The sequence below is a fragment of the Arthrobotrys flagrans genome (assembly GCF_004000055.1).
Source record: "Arthrobotrys flagrans strain CBS H-5679 chromosome Unknown unitig_1, whole genome shotgun sequence".
Lineage (NCBI taxonomy): Eukaryota > Fungi > Ascomycota > Orbiliomycetes > Orbiliales > Orbiliaceae > Arthrobotrys > Arthrobotrys flagrans.
Genome location: NW_027137556.1, coordinates 1,508,967 through 1,527,191, shown reverse-complemented (window position 1 = coordinate 1,527,191; position 18,225 = coordinate 1,508,967). Strand labels below are relative to the sequence as shown.

Genomic DNA, 18,225 nt, shown 5'->3' with positions numbered 1-18,225 from the left:
ATGAAGATAGTGATTGGCTGGTTGTCGGGGTATTCTTAGATTAATGGCAAAGATCGTGATGTTGTTCATTCGTTCAGCTGTACGTATCCCCTTGCTGCGTGTGCTGCTGCTCAGGGTAATTCTGTATTCTGACGACGCCATCATTCAACAAGGGAAGTTCCGAGCGACAACTGGGTCCAACACAAACCGCGCACCCGAAATGCTATAAGCAGTATCATTCACGGCGATTTATGCTATAGCTTGAGGATTAGAGACCAAAAGTGCAGATAAACATTACATTTTAATATTTTAGTATCATGATAGATAATGTACTGAGGGAGTAGCAGCTTCCCATTGCAGCCCTCCGCTGCTCCATCTAGCAGGTCGTGGTTTTGGCCCCGTTGAGTTGGGTTGGGTTGGGCTGTCAAGGGAATGTGTTGGTCACACAGCCAATCTCCAGGCCAAGCCATGGCCTGGCAGCACAGACAGGGACCCCAGCCTCTGTATCACCCGGTTCTGCACTAGTCCGGCGCCACAGCGGCTACAAACTCGGCTTTGAATACGTCAGCCTAAGGCTGAATGCTTCCGGTCATGTACCAGGTATAAAGTATTTTAGAACTTCTTTATGGATAATCTCTCGAGCTCTGCGACATAATTTCTGAAATACCGATTGATCACAACTAATACTACCTTTCACCACCTATAAATATCAATACATTCCTCGAGCGAATACAAGATTGACATGTGATAATACAATGAAAACAAGCTCAAAACCACACTGCACGATAGCTCATCGAGCAACTCACAAAATCCGGACTCAAAAAGTATCGACGCAAGATCGCCACAACATCTTACACTTACGGCTCAAACAATACAGGTTACCGACAATAGGCTACAATTCAACCCTGTTCATCAACCCAGCATCCTTCATGGCCTCGAAAACCCTCAGAAGTTCATTCCCATTAGAGGATACAACATCCGGGTTTGGATAATACCAAGCTGCCACCGCCATAATGAGATATATGATCTATGCATTTCGTCAGGATCAATTGATATTTATACCAAAACTAGACACGGAAAGGTCAGATAAACGTACCACTAACAGAGCCCCCTCCAAGTAATTGCATTCATTATCCCTCAAGAAGTTTCCTGTCACCAGAATCGACAGAACCAGCAGGGCGATCATGAATATTTCGAAGTTCAGGTCGACAGGTTTGTTGATAATCCAGCCGACAATGACGACCAACGGTGCATTAAACAATGCAGTTTGAATCGATGGCGCAAGGCAGTGGAATATGGCAAGATTCTAAATAAAAATGATTAGCATAATTCCTCAAACGATTAATGTCTCGAATATACATACCATTTGCCCATCCCAAGCTTCATCCACAGCCGTCAAATGTTCAGCCGCCTTCTCAACCAACGGCAGCAATATCAAACCCAAAAACTGATCTGGAATCCCAGCCTCAACTACATCCTCGATATTCTCCACCAGAATAATTGCAAAAAGTGTAACCAATGCAATAGATACCGTCAAAGCAAGTATACACTCTGTAAACGTAAACTTCGGTTTTTCCGCATCGTCATGGCGATCGAGGTCTCTATGCTCGTCGCCTTCAATGACTTCGTCGAAGATGCTGTGGTGGGTTCTAGCGTTAAACCAAATGTAGATAGTAAATGCGATAATAAGGAGGATTGAAGTTGCTTGACTAATTTTGAGAACATCATGTTGGAGTCTGCCGCTGGTATATTTTGGTTCCTTGAAGGAGTCCAGATCCGGTACCGCCGACCCTTTAAGAGCGGAGTAAAATGCACTGGGGATGAGAAGGCCGAACCCAGCTACTAAGAGAAGACCACTTCCAACCTCGCTGACCGCGGAATGGAAAGTCTGAACTTGCATCTTGATACCGCCAACGAAGAAACACATTCCCAAACAAAGCAGTAGGTTAGTGATTATAGAACCAAGAATAGCGGCCTGAATAACAGGGATCATATTTGCATCCCCCGCATGCCCCTTCTCAACCTCATGTTTTGCAAGCAGCGTCAAAAACAAAATAATCTCAACAATAGACCCAAACGTCGTTTCTATCAAAATCCCCGAAACCTTTGGTAACTTCCTAGCAAACTCCTGTCCTGCAAACCCTAGTAAATTAGCAACAGGGATCATAGCGACATATGTTGTAGTAAACACCGCGAGCGGCGTTGCAGAGAACACATAGCGAACCAGAATCGCAATTGGCACGAGGGGCCAAAGCCAATTCACGGCGCTAGAGACTTTATTCGAACTTCGCCAAAGGACTTTGAAGAAATGGACCGGATGGAACCCGCTACGGCCGCTTTCGCCTTCTGGGTTGATTTCAATCGCTGATCGACGAGAGGCTGTAGGGAGCAGAGGTTCTGATTCCCCAATGTGTGAACCAACGCTGTTTTGGTGATTTGACGTCATGGTTTATGGGTCAATTGTAATTGATCAATTGAAGCCGAAGATTGGAGAGAGAACTTTGGGGTTTCACAAAAATCTCCTACGAGAGGGATATATATCCAAACCTTGACATCAGCTGCCAAGTTTACCGACGGGGTTGGAAGCACATTGCACTGCCCCGATGCCAAGGTGCCGTGGGGAGACCGATATCCCCACGCGCCCAATTACCTTTCTCTTTCGTGAAGAAGCTTCATGCCGGAGTCTAAAAAATGCTTGGTTGTGAAGTCTAACGCAAAATGGTTTAGTCTGTCGATTGACGAGATCGAGATCGTGAATGCGATTCGTCAGAACTAGGAGCTTGAGCTTCAAATTGCTTGGCTGGGTTTAGGCTGCAGCTGCAGACAAATGTCAGAGGTTTGCGTACAGAATCCAATATGCATGATATCAATTCAATTTGTCGCTCGATGCAATCATTAGTAACAATCGATTCCGTGCAGATTTAAACCAAAAAAATAACAATGCCAATGTGCAACTCCAGCACAAGACCATGGACCACCGTGCAAGGATATCCTAGAAGCACACATAAAAACAGTCCCATTCTAATAATATTCAATTAAATTCGACTTCAAACCCCCCTCCCATCCCTCGTAGGCCTCGTCAAATGCACCACCGGGTTAAACCCCGTTTCAACCTCCACCTGCGTCGGCGCCTCAAAATCCACAATAGTCGACTTATCCCCCACGTCCCTTTCTCCCTTGTCCAAACCCTCTGTGTAATCACGTTCACCAACCCAGAAGAAAACATATGAATCTTATCATGGCCGATATACTTCAACGACGCCACCGCAAGCCTAGCACCAGGCGCCACACTATCACCGTCTACCCTCTCCGAACCTTCCCAATCGCCTTTCCATACCACTTCATTCACTCTATTATAGGCGTCGATGTAATATAACGCCGCCTTTTTGTTCTTTTCTACTGTGATAGCTGCTAGTGGGGTTCTAAACGGTGCTGCTTCGAGGCCTATTTTGTTTATTAACCATTTTGTACCCTTGTATGCGAACTCACGGATAGAACCTTTGGCTGTTTGGAAGAATCCACGGAGTTCGGATTTATCTTGAGATAGATTGATAAATGACAGAGATGTACCGCGGAGTGGAGAATCATCGTCGTAAGCGGATACAGGACCGCTCAGAGTTGCGCCTTTAGCCCAGGTGCCAGCATTACAATCAAGACAGTGTTCTTCGATTGTGCCAGCTCTGGATTGGTAGTATAACCTATACATCCCTGGAAGTCAGCATACACAGAAATAGCAACAGGACGCTTAAAGAAGGTAGCACAATATCAATACCTAAAATGTGTCTGACTCCCCGCGCCCCACTTCGTAACCGCAAGACTACTCGTAGGACAAACCGTAATCCCCAAACAATCATTCGTCTGACTTCCATTCCTCCAAATCACCTCCCTGATTTTAAATGCCGTGCTAATATAAAATAAATGCGTAGTCGGGTTACCGGTGTCATATCGTACGACCGCCGCGAGAGGGGTATGCATCATTGCGGCTTCGTCGGTACCAGGTCGGGCGAGGGATTGGCGGAATTTGGTTTTCCAGGCGTTTTCCTCTTCGGGTTCCTTGGTGCTGCCGCGTTTGTAGGAGAAGGTTAGGTCGTGGAGTTCGCCCCAGTAGCTTTGGCAAAATATTTTCTTGAAGGGTTAGTATTCAATAGTGAGGAACACGGTTCCATGGTGGGTATACCATATGCATTGTCGCATGGGGATAGTCGAAAACTTCTACGGCGGCATAGTTGGTTTGCCATAAGAGACCGTCGTCGTGGTAGTGGTTACCAATTGCTAGATATATTGCTCTAGATCAGCTCCCCCAATGGCAGATACAGAGATCGGTCGACGAGTCAACAACACTATGGCATATACGCATACCGTCTGGGTCATCATCTCTAGCTTCGAATGGCATTTTGTATGCTGTTAAATAGTTGTTAAGATTCGATCGTCACTATCGTGTTTTGTTTGTCTTAAAAGAATCGCTGCTGTACCGAATATACACTGGTACGCCGGGAGGGATGTGATTTCGTGCTTAAGTCAAGTTTCTGGAAGTCAAGTTTCTGGACGTCAGGTTCATGGGATTTCAAATCTCCATAGCACAGACCAAGTCGGAACTGCCCCGCTTTTATATTTGCCAAAAAGGCTCCGACCTCCCTGATCTCTCCGCATTTATCGTAATCAATCCCCTCCTCCACATCCCACCTTATCAATAAATCTCTCGTCTACAACGCGAAAAATGCAACACGTAAGTGCGCGATTTCATGACAGTGGGATGACTTTGTCCTTGTATTCTCTTGTACGTTTTATTGAACTTGCTAGTTGAGAAGAAAGAAATAGGAAAAAACCCCCCCCCCCATCATTCCGTATACTTATCTCGTGTGACAAATTTCTGCAACTAGTTAACGCAACTAGTCCGGAAAGTCTTGCTTCGGGTGCACAACGGCCGCATTCTGGCGTGTTCGTTTAAAAGCCCCACCCACCCTCATCTTCGCCCCGACGGTGCCTTCGGTAACTATCTTCTTCTTGCTCTTCTTCCTCTTCGTCGCCACGGCGACGACGGTTATATCCTGAGTCATCTTCCTCCTCATAATCATTGCGACGACGGCTATATCCTGAGTACCCTTCCTCCTGATAATCATGGCGACGATGATATCCCTGATCCTCTTCTTGTTCTTCGTCATCGTGGCGACGACCATATCCAACTCCGTAACCTTCCTCTCGACTTTCATAACGCTCAGTGCGCTGCTCATAACCGCCGTGGTCCTCGCTACGGACTTCATGACGTTCGTATCTGCTATAAGATTCTGATTCATCATTGCGACTTTCATATGACTCCTCTTGACGGCTGTAGGATGACGATTCCTGGTTTCCTGAAGAAACGCTTCCAAGGAAGGAATTAAAAAATCCACCGAAGCCACCGCCACCAGAATAACCTCCATCACCGCTACCACCAGTCTCAGGGATATCTACACCTATTTGTTGCTTAACATACCTCGATATCCCACCGGTGAGGTTATCCACGAGAGCGTCAGCAACTTTTCCGGCGATACGATCCTCGAGAGAACCACCCTTGGCGAAGTTGTTGTGCATGCTCAATGGCCCTGCGCATCCGTGACCGGTGTCAAGTGCGCCTTGGTGATTTTCTCCATTTTCAACGCCTTCACGAGAGAGCCATCGGCGATGTTCTTCCTTCACATCATCGGGCATGCTATTCCACCATTCCTCGATGGAGCTGAACATAACGCGGCGACCTTCTTCGGCGCCATCTTCGCCCTGATCACGTTGGGCGGGATGATGGAGAACACCGTTGACGATGCGAGTCATGAGACGGTCGACATCAATGCTATCGTCGTCCCATGCCTCCATGATCTGAGGAACAACCCAGGCGACGACTGCTTGAGCAGTCTTGCCGGAAATGCCGTTGAGAACCTGTCGTGATATTGCGTCAATAATGGATGGGTTGGGTCAGACTGTAGCGCGTAGACAAAACACTTACGTTAGAAAAGTGATCCTTGGACAACATAGAATGGGTAGGATCTGTAGAGTAGTCGTCCTCAAAGACGATGTGTTGTTCCCTCTTGCTGCTCTCGATAATTTCATTCGAGCCAGAGTGTAACTCGTTCTTGACCTGTCTAATGATCGGGACGACGAAAGGTGCGATGATGGTAAAGACCCACATCGACATCCTTTGCTCAAACCTCTCCAAAATCTTACCAAGAAGAGGGATGCTCTCGACAAACTTGCTGAGGTCTTTCATGAGATTGTCATGAAATTCAATAGCAGGCATGATCTGTCTGAAAACGTTCTGGGCGTACTGTGTAAACTCTTCGGGGTCGCGGGGTGAAATGGAAGCATTCTCCATTTGGCTGTTGTGAGCGTTTTCTTGGATTTCATTCATCTTGTTCTTCTTATCGCCACCATTGGGGATCATGTTGAAGACGTCTTGGAGGACGCTGTCTTCGCTGTTGGCCTCAGCATGCTCGAGAGCTCCCTCGAGCTCTTCAATTTCGTTCTGGGTAAGCTTGTCTGAAACCTCACCGGTGACAGAGTGAAGGAAATCAACGCCACCAAAGGTGCCGGTAACGATTGGGTAAACTTGACGGCGAGCGCCTGGAATAGAAATCCTGGTATCGCGGCCAACGTGCGGGAAAACATCTCTTTCGCCCAACTCAATGAGAACCAGCTCAGTATAGTTGCTATGGGCTAGGTAGTCCTCGAGACAATGGAGACCAGTTCCGAGCAATCGAAGGGCTTCATGAAGGTCGGAATCGTCACCACAGCTTCTACGACCGAGCTCAATGCATCTGGAAAATAGTGCTCGGACGTGTTTAGCAGAGGTCATGATTCCAGCTCCTTCGTTGGCAATGTAATTCTTCATTCCGGTCTCAGGGTCGATAGCCAGCTCGACCTCCTCATCAATTGGACCACGGAGCCTTCTGTCATATTGACGGGCATCAACATTATCGGCGTAGTTCTTGGGGTTGTCAATGTGGTCTTCAGGACGGTAGCATCCAAGACGTTCAGCCGTCACTTCGAACTCTCGAGAACCGTAGCCGAATGTCATAAATCCGAGAACGGAGAGGAGAAGACGGATAGCTTCAGCAGAGACCGACTTGACAGTTCCAACGTCGATGGCTTGAGAATAATCCCTAAGCCAGTTGCCGAAGTAGACACGAGACACGTTTAGTTTGTTGAACTTCTTCCCGCCCACACCTCGGGCCATAAGGATGGTAAGGAGAACATCTTCGATATCGCCATGACGCCCTGCAAGAACACCATCAGTAGATGCTCGTACTTGCACCTTAAAGTTGGAAAGATCGGTACTTACACCTAGCACCCTCAGCTTTGCTGATTTCAGCGATGTTACCGGCACCGAAGGCAAGAGTGGGACGAGTGTAGGCAAGGAGAATGACCAACGCCAAGAGGCCGACGTTTGGCGACAGGGAGAACATTTTTGGTAACTGGGAATCTCTCAAATTCGTGAATTGTGATGCATGTAGTGATATCGTGATGAAGGCTTGGAAGGAAGGAGTCTGGGATGGAAAGTGAATCGGGTGGGGGATGTTGTGTGAGCTCAGCTCCCTCCAAGACGTTGTGCAGCATGCGGCTGCCGGCACGGCCCTAAACCGACTGGCTCGCCAGCCGAAGTTCCCCACATCAACCCTGAACAGGTCTGTTCCAAGACGCTGCATCTTCAATCTATCTTACTTGGCCTGCCTTGGGCATTCTAGATTACGAATCCCAGTAGAATTGAATGCTACTGGCTTTCGTCCATGCCTCGTTCATATGATCATGAAAGAGTTTTTCGTTCAGTTTCAGTAGATAGCAAAATTTGTGCTGTTACGTGCAGCTACCCCGCTCTCATTCATTGGTTCCCTGCAAGCATATCCCGAGCGCTAACACTCCGAATCGCTATCCCCTGTCGTTTCAATGGCTCAGATACGAATATCCAACTACCCACATTGCATTTGGTATTCGCCCGGCATGTCATGTCCGAGTCTGCCCAACACTGTTAGACGAAGGGGCTCGCAATCAAACGAGGGTCCAAGCAGACCCTTCGGCTTCGTCTTTGGTTCCGCGAACGAGCATCTAATGAGATCTAACGTTATCTCTAACTTCATACTTAAGTATATTCACTTCCCATCGCGCATTCTTGGACTCTGGGCATTTACGCGTTGTTCGGAAAGGATACAACATCGAGGTCGAGGGCTTGCGTGGACAAGCCGTACTTGCAAGCGAATTCGAACATGTTAACATCCATTTGAAATTTTTTGGCCGGAATATCACTCATCCGAATCTCTCAATCATAAGTAGTGGTAGCTCTCAAACAATTAAACTACGCCTAGAAAACCACAGGCTCCATTGTACAGCCTTTCGTGGTCGTAGCATTAGGTAAGGCTTCAATAAAAATATAAACGCTCAAAGTGAATGAACCAAACTCGCTTACGTAGGTAGACATGGATGCATCATTCTCGGCCCGCAATATGATGACCGTTGATGACTTCCAACAAATTTTCAAATACCACCTTATGATCAAAATTGCGTCCGAAAGCCGCATCCCCTGGTATCACGATGGGTATTCCGTTGGATCTTGAGTCTGTTTGCGAGATCAGACAGATCTATAAAATCTGCTGTTTCCGCCGTCGTGATGGATCGGAAATAGAATAATCATCAGCAAACAGCAGTATCTAGATCTATAAATCCACTACACTCTCTTATATCAAATCAACCACAAATAGAAACCAATCATTCAAAATGAAGGTTCTCATCCTCGGAGCTACTGGCAAAATGGGCGGTGGTATGGTGAAGGCTCTCAAAGATGGCCCGCACCAGCTGTACGCCCTGTCCCGCGACCCTACTTCTGCTAAGGCCGAGGTCCTTAAATCCAACGGAGTCACTGTATTCAAAGGTGACTTCGACGACCAAGAATCCCTTGATCGAGCTCTCTCAGTTGGGATCGATTCCGTCTTCTTCACCACCTTCCCGGACCTTCAAGGTGGCGACAGTGACCTCAGACAAACCAAGAACATCATTGCTGCCGTCAAAGCTGCGGGTGTCAAGCAGCTCATCTACGGCAGTTTGGCATATCCAGGCACCGAAGAAGGGTTCAAGACCATCTATGACTCTCTTGAACCGACCAACCGGGTTAAGCTCTATTTCAATCGCAAACTTGAACTCGATCAACTCGCCCGGGACTCTGGAGTCCAATATTGGACTATCATCCGCCCGCCATCATTCATTCAGAACCATGTCCTTCCTGAAACAGTCGCCTTCATCTACCCAGACCTTCCTACGAAGCACCAATTCAAATCAACATTCAACCATAGCATTCCACAATGGTACGCTGATGGATCAGACGCCGGGAAATTTGCAGCAGCCGCTGTGAATAACCCAGAGGGTCTGCACACCAAAGAAATCAATTTCGGTGCCGAAGCGTTGACTGCTCAAGAAGTGGTCGACAAACTGTCCAAGGCAAGCGGAAAACCTATCACACTTTATCAATGGCCTGAGGAGGATCTGAAGGAAGCATTGATGACAAATCCATTCCATATTACCTGCGAGATTATCTCCAAGATGGGATTCAATCCAGAGATCGGAAATGCTGAAAAGTATGGCGTTGAGCTTACACCTGTTTCTGAATGGTTGGAGAATAATAAGGCTGGGACTTGGCTCAGTGCTTAAGCTTAAACAGTTGAAGCACTCGAGTTTCATGGTGCGAATGAGTCTTTAATGTTATTGTCAGAATTAACTTCGCGAGGGTGTTCTCTCCACTCATTTATCAATTGGCATCTGCACCTGCATGCAAGCTTTTGTATATATTTAGTAATAAAGCAAGCCCCAAGTCGTAACCGAGGGCGTAGTTTTAGTCAGAATTCGCGGACAGTTCGTCGAGGGCGACCTTCCAAGTCTAAAGCTAACTAAATTGGGTCTGTGATTCAACGCTCTAGTTTGTTGGAAGTTGTTGTATAAATTGTCACGATTCCTTCCCTTCGACAAAGGGAACCGTACTAGAAGTACTCCGGATCCGCCAGTCCGAGTCTTATGACAAGAGTATCCTAATTGTGTTTTCCTTGCATTTATCTATCGCCATAGCCACAAATCAAACATACATAATGGCACCAATTACCAGTCTCCCTTCCGAACTTCTTCTAAACATCTTCCACCGTGTTGGTGAGACTTGGACCTATCCATCCAGAAATGCCAACGCAGATATCATCCACATTCGACAGGTCTGCAGGAAATAGAGAGTTCTCGGTCAGGATGTTCCGCTTCGCTACTTTTAGATCGAGATCAATGGTGTGAGCAGAAGTCTCTAGAAACTAAGCAGTAACCTTCTACACGACATCTCTTTCGCAACTCAAATCTAGGAATTCAGCATCTGTTAGTCCCGTCGCCGAGCAGATAAACCGAAAACATTCACTAAGTGATAGAAATAGACAAAAGAAGACCGAACGCGAATCGAGTTTTACCGCGAAGAGCTGGGATCATATATATCCTCTGCAACATTTGATGCCATGCTCGAAAGAGTCAATTCAAAAACTCTCCTTCCATTCATTTTATTCTTCACCACTCGTTTGAAAGATCTAGACCTTGGATCCGTGGAAGCTTTACTAATTGCTCGTATATAGTTCGCCAGCGAAGAAGGAGCTGACCAGATCCGAAGAAGCCTTAGACCGGGACCAAATGACAAAAAGTTTATATCAAAGATGAAATCAAAAATAAAGAATATATTTACGATTCTGATAACAGCCCTGAAGATTTCTATAACGACAGAAAGTTCCTTGCAAAACATATATCACTAGAGGCTAAGGAGGAAGGCGCTCTATGGTTTCATGCTAATAGGTACGCCAAGAAATTATCGTCCAAATCTAAGACAAATTACACACCTAGAAAATAAATATACCGACTACCAGTTCGTTATATTGGAGCTCAGTAGTTAGTCGGCGAAATATATAGCTCTGCTATTGCTCCTTCCTAATCTTAACTCCCTGGAGATCGAAAGCCACGCCACGATTAATAGGAGGAAAGATAAAATCCATCATCCACTTTGTATTCCGTTTGAGCCATATAGAGGGCACATATCGAAGGTTAAGCAATTACAGCTTGTGGATAGGAGGATGAGATTGGAGGATTACGATGCTATTACGAAGTTGACGGGGAATTTGGAGTATTTGCAGATTTATCATAGTGATATATATAATGAGCTGCCGGATGAGGATCTTCTGCACATTGCTAGATGCTTTCGGGTGTGTAATGGGTCTACATTGGCTTTGAACCAGATTTTTGTAAATGACGTGCCTGCTAATGAAATGGCGGATGTTGTCAGAATCCAAGGTCAACGCCATAGGCAGTGGCTGACCGAACGTCTCACACGTGACCTTGAAGCTCACCTTGAAGTTTCACAAGAAACCAGAGCTCGTCTGGTGAAGAAATCTCTGCAGCGAAAACTCTGTAAAATATTTGCTCTATGGAAATGTATATAAAGAGTGACCGAAGGCAGTCCTTCGACAAAAGACAGACAAGCTCTAAGCAATATAAGAAACCATAGATTCCAACAGATGTTCAATGATTTTGTAAAAACGGCAACACGTAAGTATCTCTAACTTCAATTGTATTCACAAAGATAATTTCAACCCTATATATTTACAAACAACTTCCAGTAACAACACTAGCAGCGCTAGCATTGATCTTATTCTTCAAAGCATTCGAAGAACATTGCAATCCCTTAATGAACGACCTCGCCATATGATCAGCGCCAGTAGGACTAGTATGCGTATGATCGTTAGGATAAACAGCATTGGTAGCTGCAGCGCCGAGCCTCTTGTAGAGATCCATAGAGTACAGCCAGTGGTTGACATATGTGGTACCAGTTCTTGATGCCGAAGTTTCGGTATATGGAACAAATCGAACTGGGTTGCTGGTACTTGGGAATGTTGTAACACCTTCCCATGGGTTATTAGGAGTCTGAGAGGATAAGATAACGATGGCGCCTTTGGCTTTAAGGGCGTTCGCTGCGTTTTCGAGGTATGCAGAGAAAGTGAGGACGGTTTCGGCGATACCACTTTGGACTGTTAGTATAGCATCTAATTTATAACATCGTGGTTTAGCGGGCAAGTCCTACTTATAAGTGACCTGACAAGTCTCTGAACCTGTTCCTGGGCAATCTGTTCTTCCATTATCGGTACTCAAACTACCGCCGTCATTGTGGCCGAACTCAATCACCACAAAGTCACCGGCTTTGACAAGGCCAATGACGGTATTGAAGCGGCCTTCGCGGGTATAGCTTCTTGCGCTACGTCCACCGATAGCCTGGTTGTTTACTGTTATTCCGGTGAAATATTTGGCAACTTGGTTACCCCAGCCTATATATCATTATTAAAATATTAGATCCCACTGGTCCCTCTTTCAAATCTAAAAGGTCTTGAAGACCCAACGTACCGTCAGTGGAACCATCGTTAGCGCCATTCCTGGCCATTGTAGAGTCACCGCAGAGATATAACGTAGGTGTCGGATTCGATGCGGCGGTTGTAGTGGTTGCAGCTCTAGTCGTCGTAGTCGTAGTGCTTGCCGTGGTCACCGCGGTTCCCGGTATGCACTGGGAGTACCAATCTAATATTCGGACCTAGTTAGTTATAGAGCCCCATGATCTAAGGGATTAGACGCCTTACCATTTGAATAGGTACAAGTATATCCGCTTACGCATGTAGTAGGACCTTAATCGGGGCCATTAGTTTTTGGTCCCATGGAACGATTTGGAAAATGTTTTGTACCAGTCCATCCAATACCACCACATTGTCCCCAAGCCGTCTGTTGGGCGGCCGCTGCGCCGATAAGGACAGCTCCTGAGATAAATCCCTTAGTATACATAACTAGAAAATTTTTGTTGAACCTCAAAAGAAAGTAGAGAGACGAAATCGATATCAAATGTCTTGCTTAGATTAATGAGAACGGTGGGAACAGGTGCACTATTATACTCTTTTTAATTATCTAAAACTAGAACTCGAACCATGGTTCCTTGAGCGTTTTAAGCTAGGAGAACCCCAGAATCATAGGAATATTGAGGAAGGTTTGCCGGATTGTAATACTATTACGGTGTATAGACGGAGTTTCAAGGAACAATTGAAGGTTATCTCATTGCCCTTGAACCCAGCATGCCTCACTCTACTTGCATCCCTCGGGAGCATACATCCGATGCTAACACTCACTAAAAGAGGCAATTCGCCCAATTCGGATGCGGAGGGCAAGGGTTATCCTAAGAGATTCTAAGATATCTTTAAGCTTTTGCCGATACCAGCTTAATAGAATTTTGCGGGATATATCAATTTCAAAGAAGGGACATGATCTGTGCGTTTTGACATCTCCAAGGGTGTTGTTGGAAGTTTGGTTCGGCTAGCTCTTTGTCCCATGGAACTTGCGGCTTGCCCTACGTACGCCTTCGCGTACCGGACCGGTTTTCCCACTAGACACGGGGGAAATGTACTCTTTGGGGAGGTTAGTTGCTTGGTATTGATGAATCCAAGAACGGAGAGAACAGGGTTGGTGATGGGAAAGATAAAATAAATCCTCCAATTGCGAGCCCCTTTCGTCCGATCTTTTGAGATTTCTTTGGTGCTGTGGTCATGGAGGCTTGCAAAAATATATTTGCATGGTACTGCGCAACTTAAGACTTACCGAGGCTGTACAGAACATCGAACCAATTGATCAAGATACCCGCTATAACCTTTTTTCGCCCCGGCTGAGGCTGAATTTCCCGAACATAATCCTCATCGACGATTCGGCCAGTAGTTAAGATAAGGTTGGGTGTTGCATCATGCATCAATATAATACCATTGCGTCCTCACAAATGGGGCATTAAGTCTCGAGACCGTGGAACATTCCTTAGATGTACAAAACTGGCGGCTGGCTGACGCCAGGCCGCATTGCATTAGTATTTAAACCAGCTTCATCCATAGTTATAGTTTAATCAACATGAACAACCAATCGAAGATGATCAAGCCCTCTAAGTGTATCTTGAGAGGCCTTGGTCGTGCGATTATGAATGTGCAATATAATGCTGCCTGTTCGAAGCTTTTCGAATTTCCGACCCACAATGTTAATAGTAAAACAATGCGGTCTCGAAACTCCACGGCTCTACAATGCTGCCCAACAAAAAATTCCAGTCGTCAAGCCCAGGCTGGTTTTCGCCAGTCTCGCAACCAGACTTGTGTGGTTTTTGCCATAACCGTAAGGGCTCCGAATCCGCAGTGCCTATTTAGCCTCAGCCGGGTTACCCGTTAGTAGACTATTTAGGGGCGGGTAATTTTGGTGTCTGTTGCCACGAGGCCCGAATCCAAATACCGTCTATATGCCCAAGCTTCTGAGCTAAGGGATCGATGCTGCTATATAAGTACTTGCTTCTTACTTTAGCTGCTAGACATAATATCAGCGCTTACACATTAATATTGTGAACTGTGATATTCTAAGATCGAAAGACCGGAAATAAATCCTAATAGACTTCCATATACGCCCATTGCAACGTTTCATTCAGCTCTTTGTGCTGCGATGTCTTCTCGATAGCCCCATATGCAAATGTATCCAGCCATTTCTGTAGCCTCATCGGGTTGCCCCTGTATTAGCTTCGCGTCTACGACGGGAGGTGGATTTTGGGCATTTTCCGTGTAAAACATTGAAACTCCCTATGGATTTGTCCGAAGTGACGTGAGCATAGTCAGAGGGAACTGCGCACCGCCAAGCCCAATAATTGGTTGCACGCAAGATGGAAGATTCGGTGTAGTTAACTCTGGAGGGTTTCGGCGAACTCGATAACTATCCTCGGCTGCACCTCGCTATCTGACATGCATACCTATCAGCCAAATCGATCGCAGCAACTCCCACCTGATATAGTCCTCTTACTCAAGTGTTGGGCAAGGAGCTCTGCCTTTTAGCTTAGGCGCCGGTTTGCTGCTTTGTTCGCAAAGCTTGGAGATAAAAATGGAGTTTCCCATGGGCGGATAGAACGGCGCTGACACCAGATTCTGATGCGATGTGACTCTTGACGCATCGATGCCTGTCTTCAACGGCACGGAAAAGTTTGCTGTGTTAGGCACTTCATGTGCAAACCAGCAGCCCCGAGGCCTTGCGCTCAATGCAGACCCGATTCTGGGTCGGTCCACGTTCCCCTTTGCGAGCTGTATCCGGGTCACCTTTGATTCCCGTTGGAGCCTCTGACTGACCAGATCTAAAATGAACAAACCCCTCCACAACTTCAGGAGATTTAAGGTAAATCTCATTGTTTCTGCTGAAATAAGAAGGGCCTCGAATGAGCAGCCCAGAAGCTGATCTGAAGGCTTGACCCTTCGTCTCCGATCGCGAGGGAGGGACTGAGAAGTAGAACTTTCCTCTCGTGTGGTTGTGTGTCTAGAGTTGAGTCTAGTACGGCTATTGGCTCGTCTGTCTGCGTCCTGGGCCACCAGACCCACCACAATCTCACCCATCTTCCAATAAACAGCCCAGAATCGGTTGAGCTGGTGCTCAAGACGGCGCAACGCCTTTTTCTCCCTGCGAAAGGTGTGGGTGCAAGGCTAGTTTGCTAACGGCAAGCCCGGTTCCATCGGTCAGGCAGAATCACTCCATTTAGGAGACTGAATATATTCTTTTAGGTATATAAGAAGTCACGATGTCTTCCCTCGGACTTTTCGAGGATCGTTCAGCGTGCAGCCGTCAAAGTAGGAGATTTCTCCAATTACACTCCTTTCAAATTTCATAGATTCTTTTTTTATTATTCTCGCCTTGTAGCGACCACATTCATTTTTGTTTTACAGCACTTGGTAAACATCTAGGTTTGATATCTAGCTTTTACATATCTATATCTATCATTTATCTTTGACAGGCTTTGAAATTTAAATCAACATGTCGTCCTCTATAGTACGTAGAACGGGTATCGTATGTAAAAGATAAATAGAATCTAGTGCTAATAAACGAATTGTAGTTTTCCATTTTCCGATTTCTCGTCATCAGCTTGATGCTGTTGTGCACCTGCGACGCTCTTCCTCTTCATAAATACTCCCATCTTGCCAAGAGGCTCTCACATCTACACTTTCACAAAAAATCGGAGGAGGTCAAGCCTCGACAGACAGTAGTCGCTTATGGTCTGGGTATCAAGGTTGCGAAGGCTCTTTCCTACTGGAACAACGTCAATACAAACGACGGCGTCGCCTATGGTACCGACTCATACACCTACTACTACGGTGGGCCGGAAAACTTCCCCAGCACAAAGAACTGGATTTCTTTCGAAGCTATGTTTCAAGCCAACATGCCACTCATGAAGCAAAGCTGCGGTTGGAACGGCTGGGGACCCGATAACACCGATCGTCAAATTGGATACATGAAGACCTACATCCAACAGGTTGCGCGCGCATCACGAGTTGACCAGCGAGCTATTCTCGCTGTGATTATGCAGGAGGTATGTAATAGATCCCACCATATTTCCGAGGAATGCTCGAAATATGCTAACTATCACATTTAGTCGGCTGGCTGTCTCCGAGCCCCTACTACAAGCAACGGCGTTACCAACCCCGGCCTCATGCAGTCTCACAATGGTGTCGCCTTTGATCCCCTCCGACCAGTTACAACAATCAAGCAAATGATTGTTGACGGAACCATGGGCACAGCTTACGGAGATGGTCTTGTTCAGTTGATCAACCAATATGGCAACTACTACAAGGCTTTCCGAGCATACAACTCTGGTAGCATAGCTCCAGACGGCAACTTGAGCAATGGAAATGGTGCTACCCCTTGCTATGTCAGCGACATTGCAAACCGTCTAACGGGCTGGACACTTGCTCCTAATGGTTGTCGTGGTGGGCATTAAATGCTCGAATTAATTCCTTTTTGTTTTTGTTCTTTTACCTCAGAGCTAGGTCTCATACATTCTCTAAGATGAACGGCCCAGTGCCATTTTATTTCATGTATATACTTTTTTTTACTTTCATGCACGATACCCCGCCGGCCTGGCTAGAGAAAATATTATTCACAATATCTATCCTTAAAACCTTCGTAACGTTAACACTAAACTTGATCTTTGAATCTTCAAGATCTCGAGGAACTTTTTGTCCATGAGATACGAATGAAACTGATGCAGTCGAACTTTTTTTCTTTCCCCTCGACGCACTTAGGCGCTCTAGAATTCCAGTTATACGGCTAGTTTAAGTAAAGGTGTCGAATGTTTTAGGGGCTCTTTCGTGTTGCGACGACGAAATACCACGCAAATCATCTAATGCAGCGCAGATCGACCGAAATGTTACACGAACGTTTGCCTGCTTTGGGCAAGTAAATTACAAGCTATAGGGATGAATTTGGTATGATTATCACTTCATGCTCATGCTCGTATAAATGCACTTTCGGGAGCTGATAGTGGGTCGATAGACGCCTTCAGCGAGATCTTAGGCGGATGGATAATGCATCCACCTGAAACACAGCATGCGTGATTCACCTTCTGGGCAATGCAGGTACCGTTTGAACAATATATTTTTTTCGAAGCGCTAAGTGGTTACGTCAGGGGAAAAACTTTCGCAATAACCCCTCGTGGATTCTAGTGGTCAATTTTTCTGGATCTATGGAATTCTGCAAGGACCCTATACAACTATACGACAAGAGAGTTACGCGTATACGTCGAGACCGCACTTAGAAGCCGAGAAACGGCTTGCCAGCTCCACAACCAAATGATGAGGAACTTTCCGTTGACCTAGGATTGTGATCCCGAATTCTGGTAGTGTTTGGCCAGGCGGTAGCGTGGAGAAAGCTTAAACTCCAGAAATTTCGAAATAAAAGATGCTTGTAGCATGCTGGCAAGGTAGGTCCTGTGGTGGCTTATAAGCTTCAGGCTTAGAATTTGCAACACTTGACCACAGGTGTTTCTTGTAACTGTGGAAGAATTGAAAACCACTATAAACAATTTGAGGATGGAGTATATCACGAGAACTCCCTCAAGCCCCACTGTGTGTTGCGCATGAATTCGAATAATTTCCTGCCGTGCATGAAAAGGCATAGTCCAGGCGAACAGTCAGAATCCTGACAGGCTCGAAGCCCTTACACCTGAAACTGGCGGTCGCGGCCACATTCGTCTAGGCGATTTTGGGCAGGTTCGGTTGCTCGAAGCCAGACCAAAAATAGCCAAGCCGGTTCTGAGAATACAATATTCCTGCTTGAACTGCAGCAAGGCGAAGACCCTGTGTAGTATCACGACGCAAAGGGCTTGCAACTTGCTACAGCCCGATGTTAGGAGAA

At 46.2% G+C, this 18,225-nt stretch overlaps 7 protein-coding genes across 8 annotated transcripts; 2 read left to right on the top strand and 5 right to left on the bottom strand.

Moving 5' to 3' along the window:
• Positions 1-871: 871 nt before the first annotated feature.
• On the bottom strand, positions 872-2,425 carry DFL_008449 (uncharacterized protein; the record flags this gene model as incomplete). Its single annotated transcript, XM_067638186.1, has 3 exons — positions 872-1,006; positions 1,076-1,285; positions 1,343-2,425. 3 exons carry the CDS (start codon positions 2,423-2,425, stop codon positions 872-874), a joined length of 1,428 nt encoding a protein of 475 aa, XP_067486099.1.
• Positions 2,426-3,058: 633 nt separating this feature from the next.
• Positions 3,059-4,372, bottom strand: DFL_008448 (uncharacterized protein; the record flags this gene model as incomplete). Of its 2 annotated transcripts, XM_067638184.1 has the most annotated exons (5): positions 3,059-3,423; positions 3,478-3,677; positions 3,752-4,104; positions 4,157-4,251; positions 4,339-4,372. In XM_067638184.1, the coding sequence occupies 5 exons, from the start codon at positions 4,370-4,372 to the stop codon at positions 3,059-3,061; spliced, it is 1,047 nt and encodes a 348-aa protein (XP_067486097.1). The 2 variants fall into 2 exon arrangements, with proteins under 2 accessions (XP_067486097.1, XP_067486098.1); XM_067638185.1 differs by lacking the exon at positions 4,339-4,372 and having other exon boundaries at positions 3,752-4,087; positions 4,157-4,173.
• A 496-nt stretch (positions 4,373-4,868) lies between these two features.
• On the bottom strand, positions 4,869-7,412 carry DFL_008447 (uncharacterized protein; the record flags this gene model as incomplete). The annotated part of the gene is made up of 4 exons (XM_067638183.1): positions 4,869-5,305; positions 5,370-5,889; positions 5,957-7,224; positions 7,289-7,412. 4 exons carry the CDS (start codon positions 7,410-7,412, stop codon positions 4,869-4,871), a joined length of 2,349 nt encoding a protein of 782 aa, XP_067486096.1.
• A 1,303-nt stretch (positions 7,413-8,715) lies between these two features.
• On the top strand, positions 8,716-9,642 carry DFL_008446 (uncharacterized protein; the record flags this gene model as incomplete). The annotated part of the gene is made up of 1 exon (XM_067638182.1): positions 8,716-9,642. One exon carries the CDS (start codon positions 8,716-8,718, stop codon positions 9,640-9,642), a length of 927 nt encoding a protein of 308 aa, XP_067486095.1.
• Positions 9,643-11,604: 1,962 nt separating this feature from the next.
• DFL_008445 (uncharacterized protein) lies at positions 11,605-12,828 on the bottom strand (the record flags this gene model as incomplete). Its single annotated transcript, XM_067638181.1, has 5 exons — positions 11,605-12,022; positions 12,083-12,323; positions 12,400-12,570; positions 12,630-12,674; positions 12,732-12,828. The coding sequence occupies 5 exons, from the start codon at positions 12,826-12,828 to the stop codon at positions 11,605-11,607; spliced, it is 972 nt and encodes a 323-aa protein (XP_067486094.1).
• Positions 12,829-14,786: 1,958 nt separating this feature from the next.
• Positions 14,787-15,230, bottom strand: DFL_008444 (uncharacterized protein; the record flags this gene model as incomplete). The annotated part of the gene is made up of 2 exons (XM_067638180.1): positions 14,787-14,790; positions 14,854-15,230. 2 exons carry the CDS (start codon positions 15,228-15,230, stop codon positions 14,787-14,789), a joined length of 381 nt encoding a protein of 126 aa, XP_067486093.1.
• A 619-nt stretch (positions 15,231-15,849) lies between these two features.
• On the top strand, positions 15,850-16,810 carry DFL_008443 (uncharacterized protein; the record flags this gene model as incomplete). The annotated part of the gene is made up of 3 exons (XM_067638179.1): positions 15,850-15,864; positions 15,929-16,402; positions 16,466-16,810. The coding sequence occupies 3 exons, from the start codon at positions 15,850-15,852 to the stop codon at positions 16,808-16,810; spliced, it is 834 nt and encodes a 277-aa protein (XP_067486092.1).
• Positions 16,811-18,225: the final 1,415 nt, after the last annotated feature.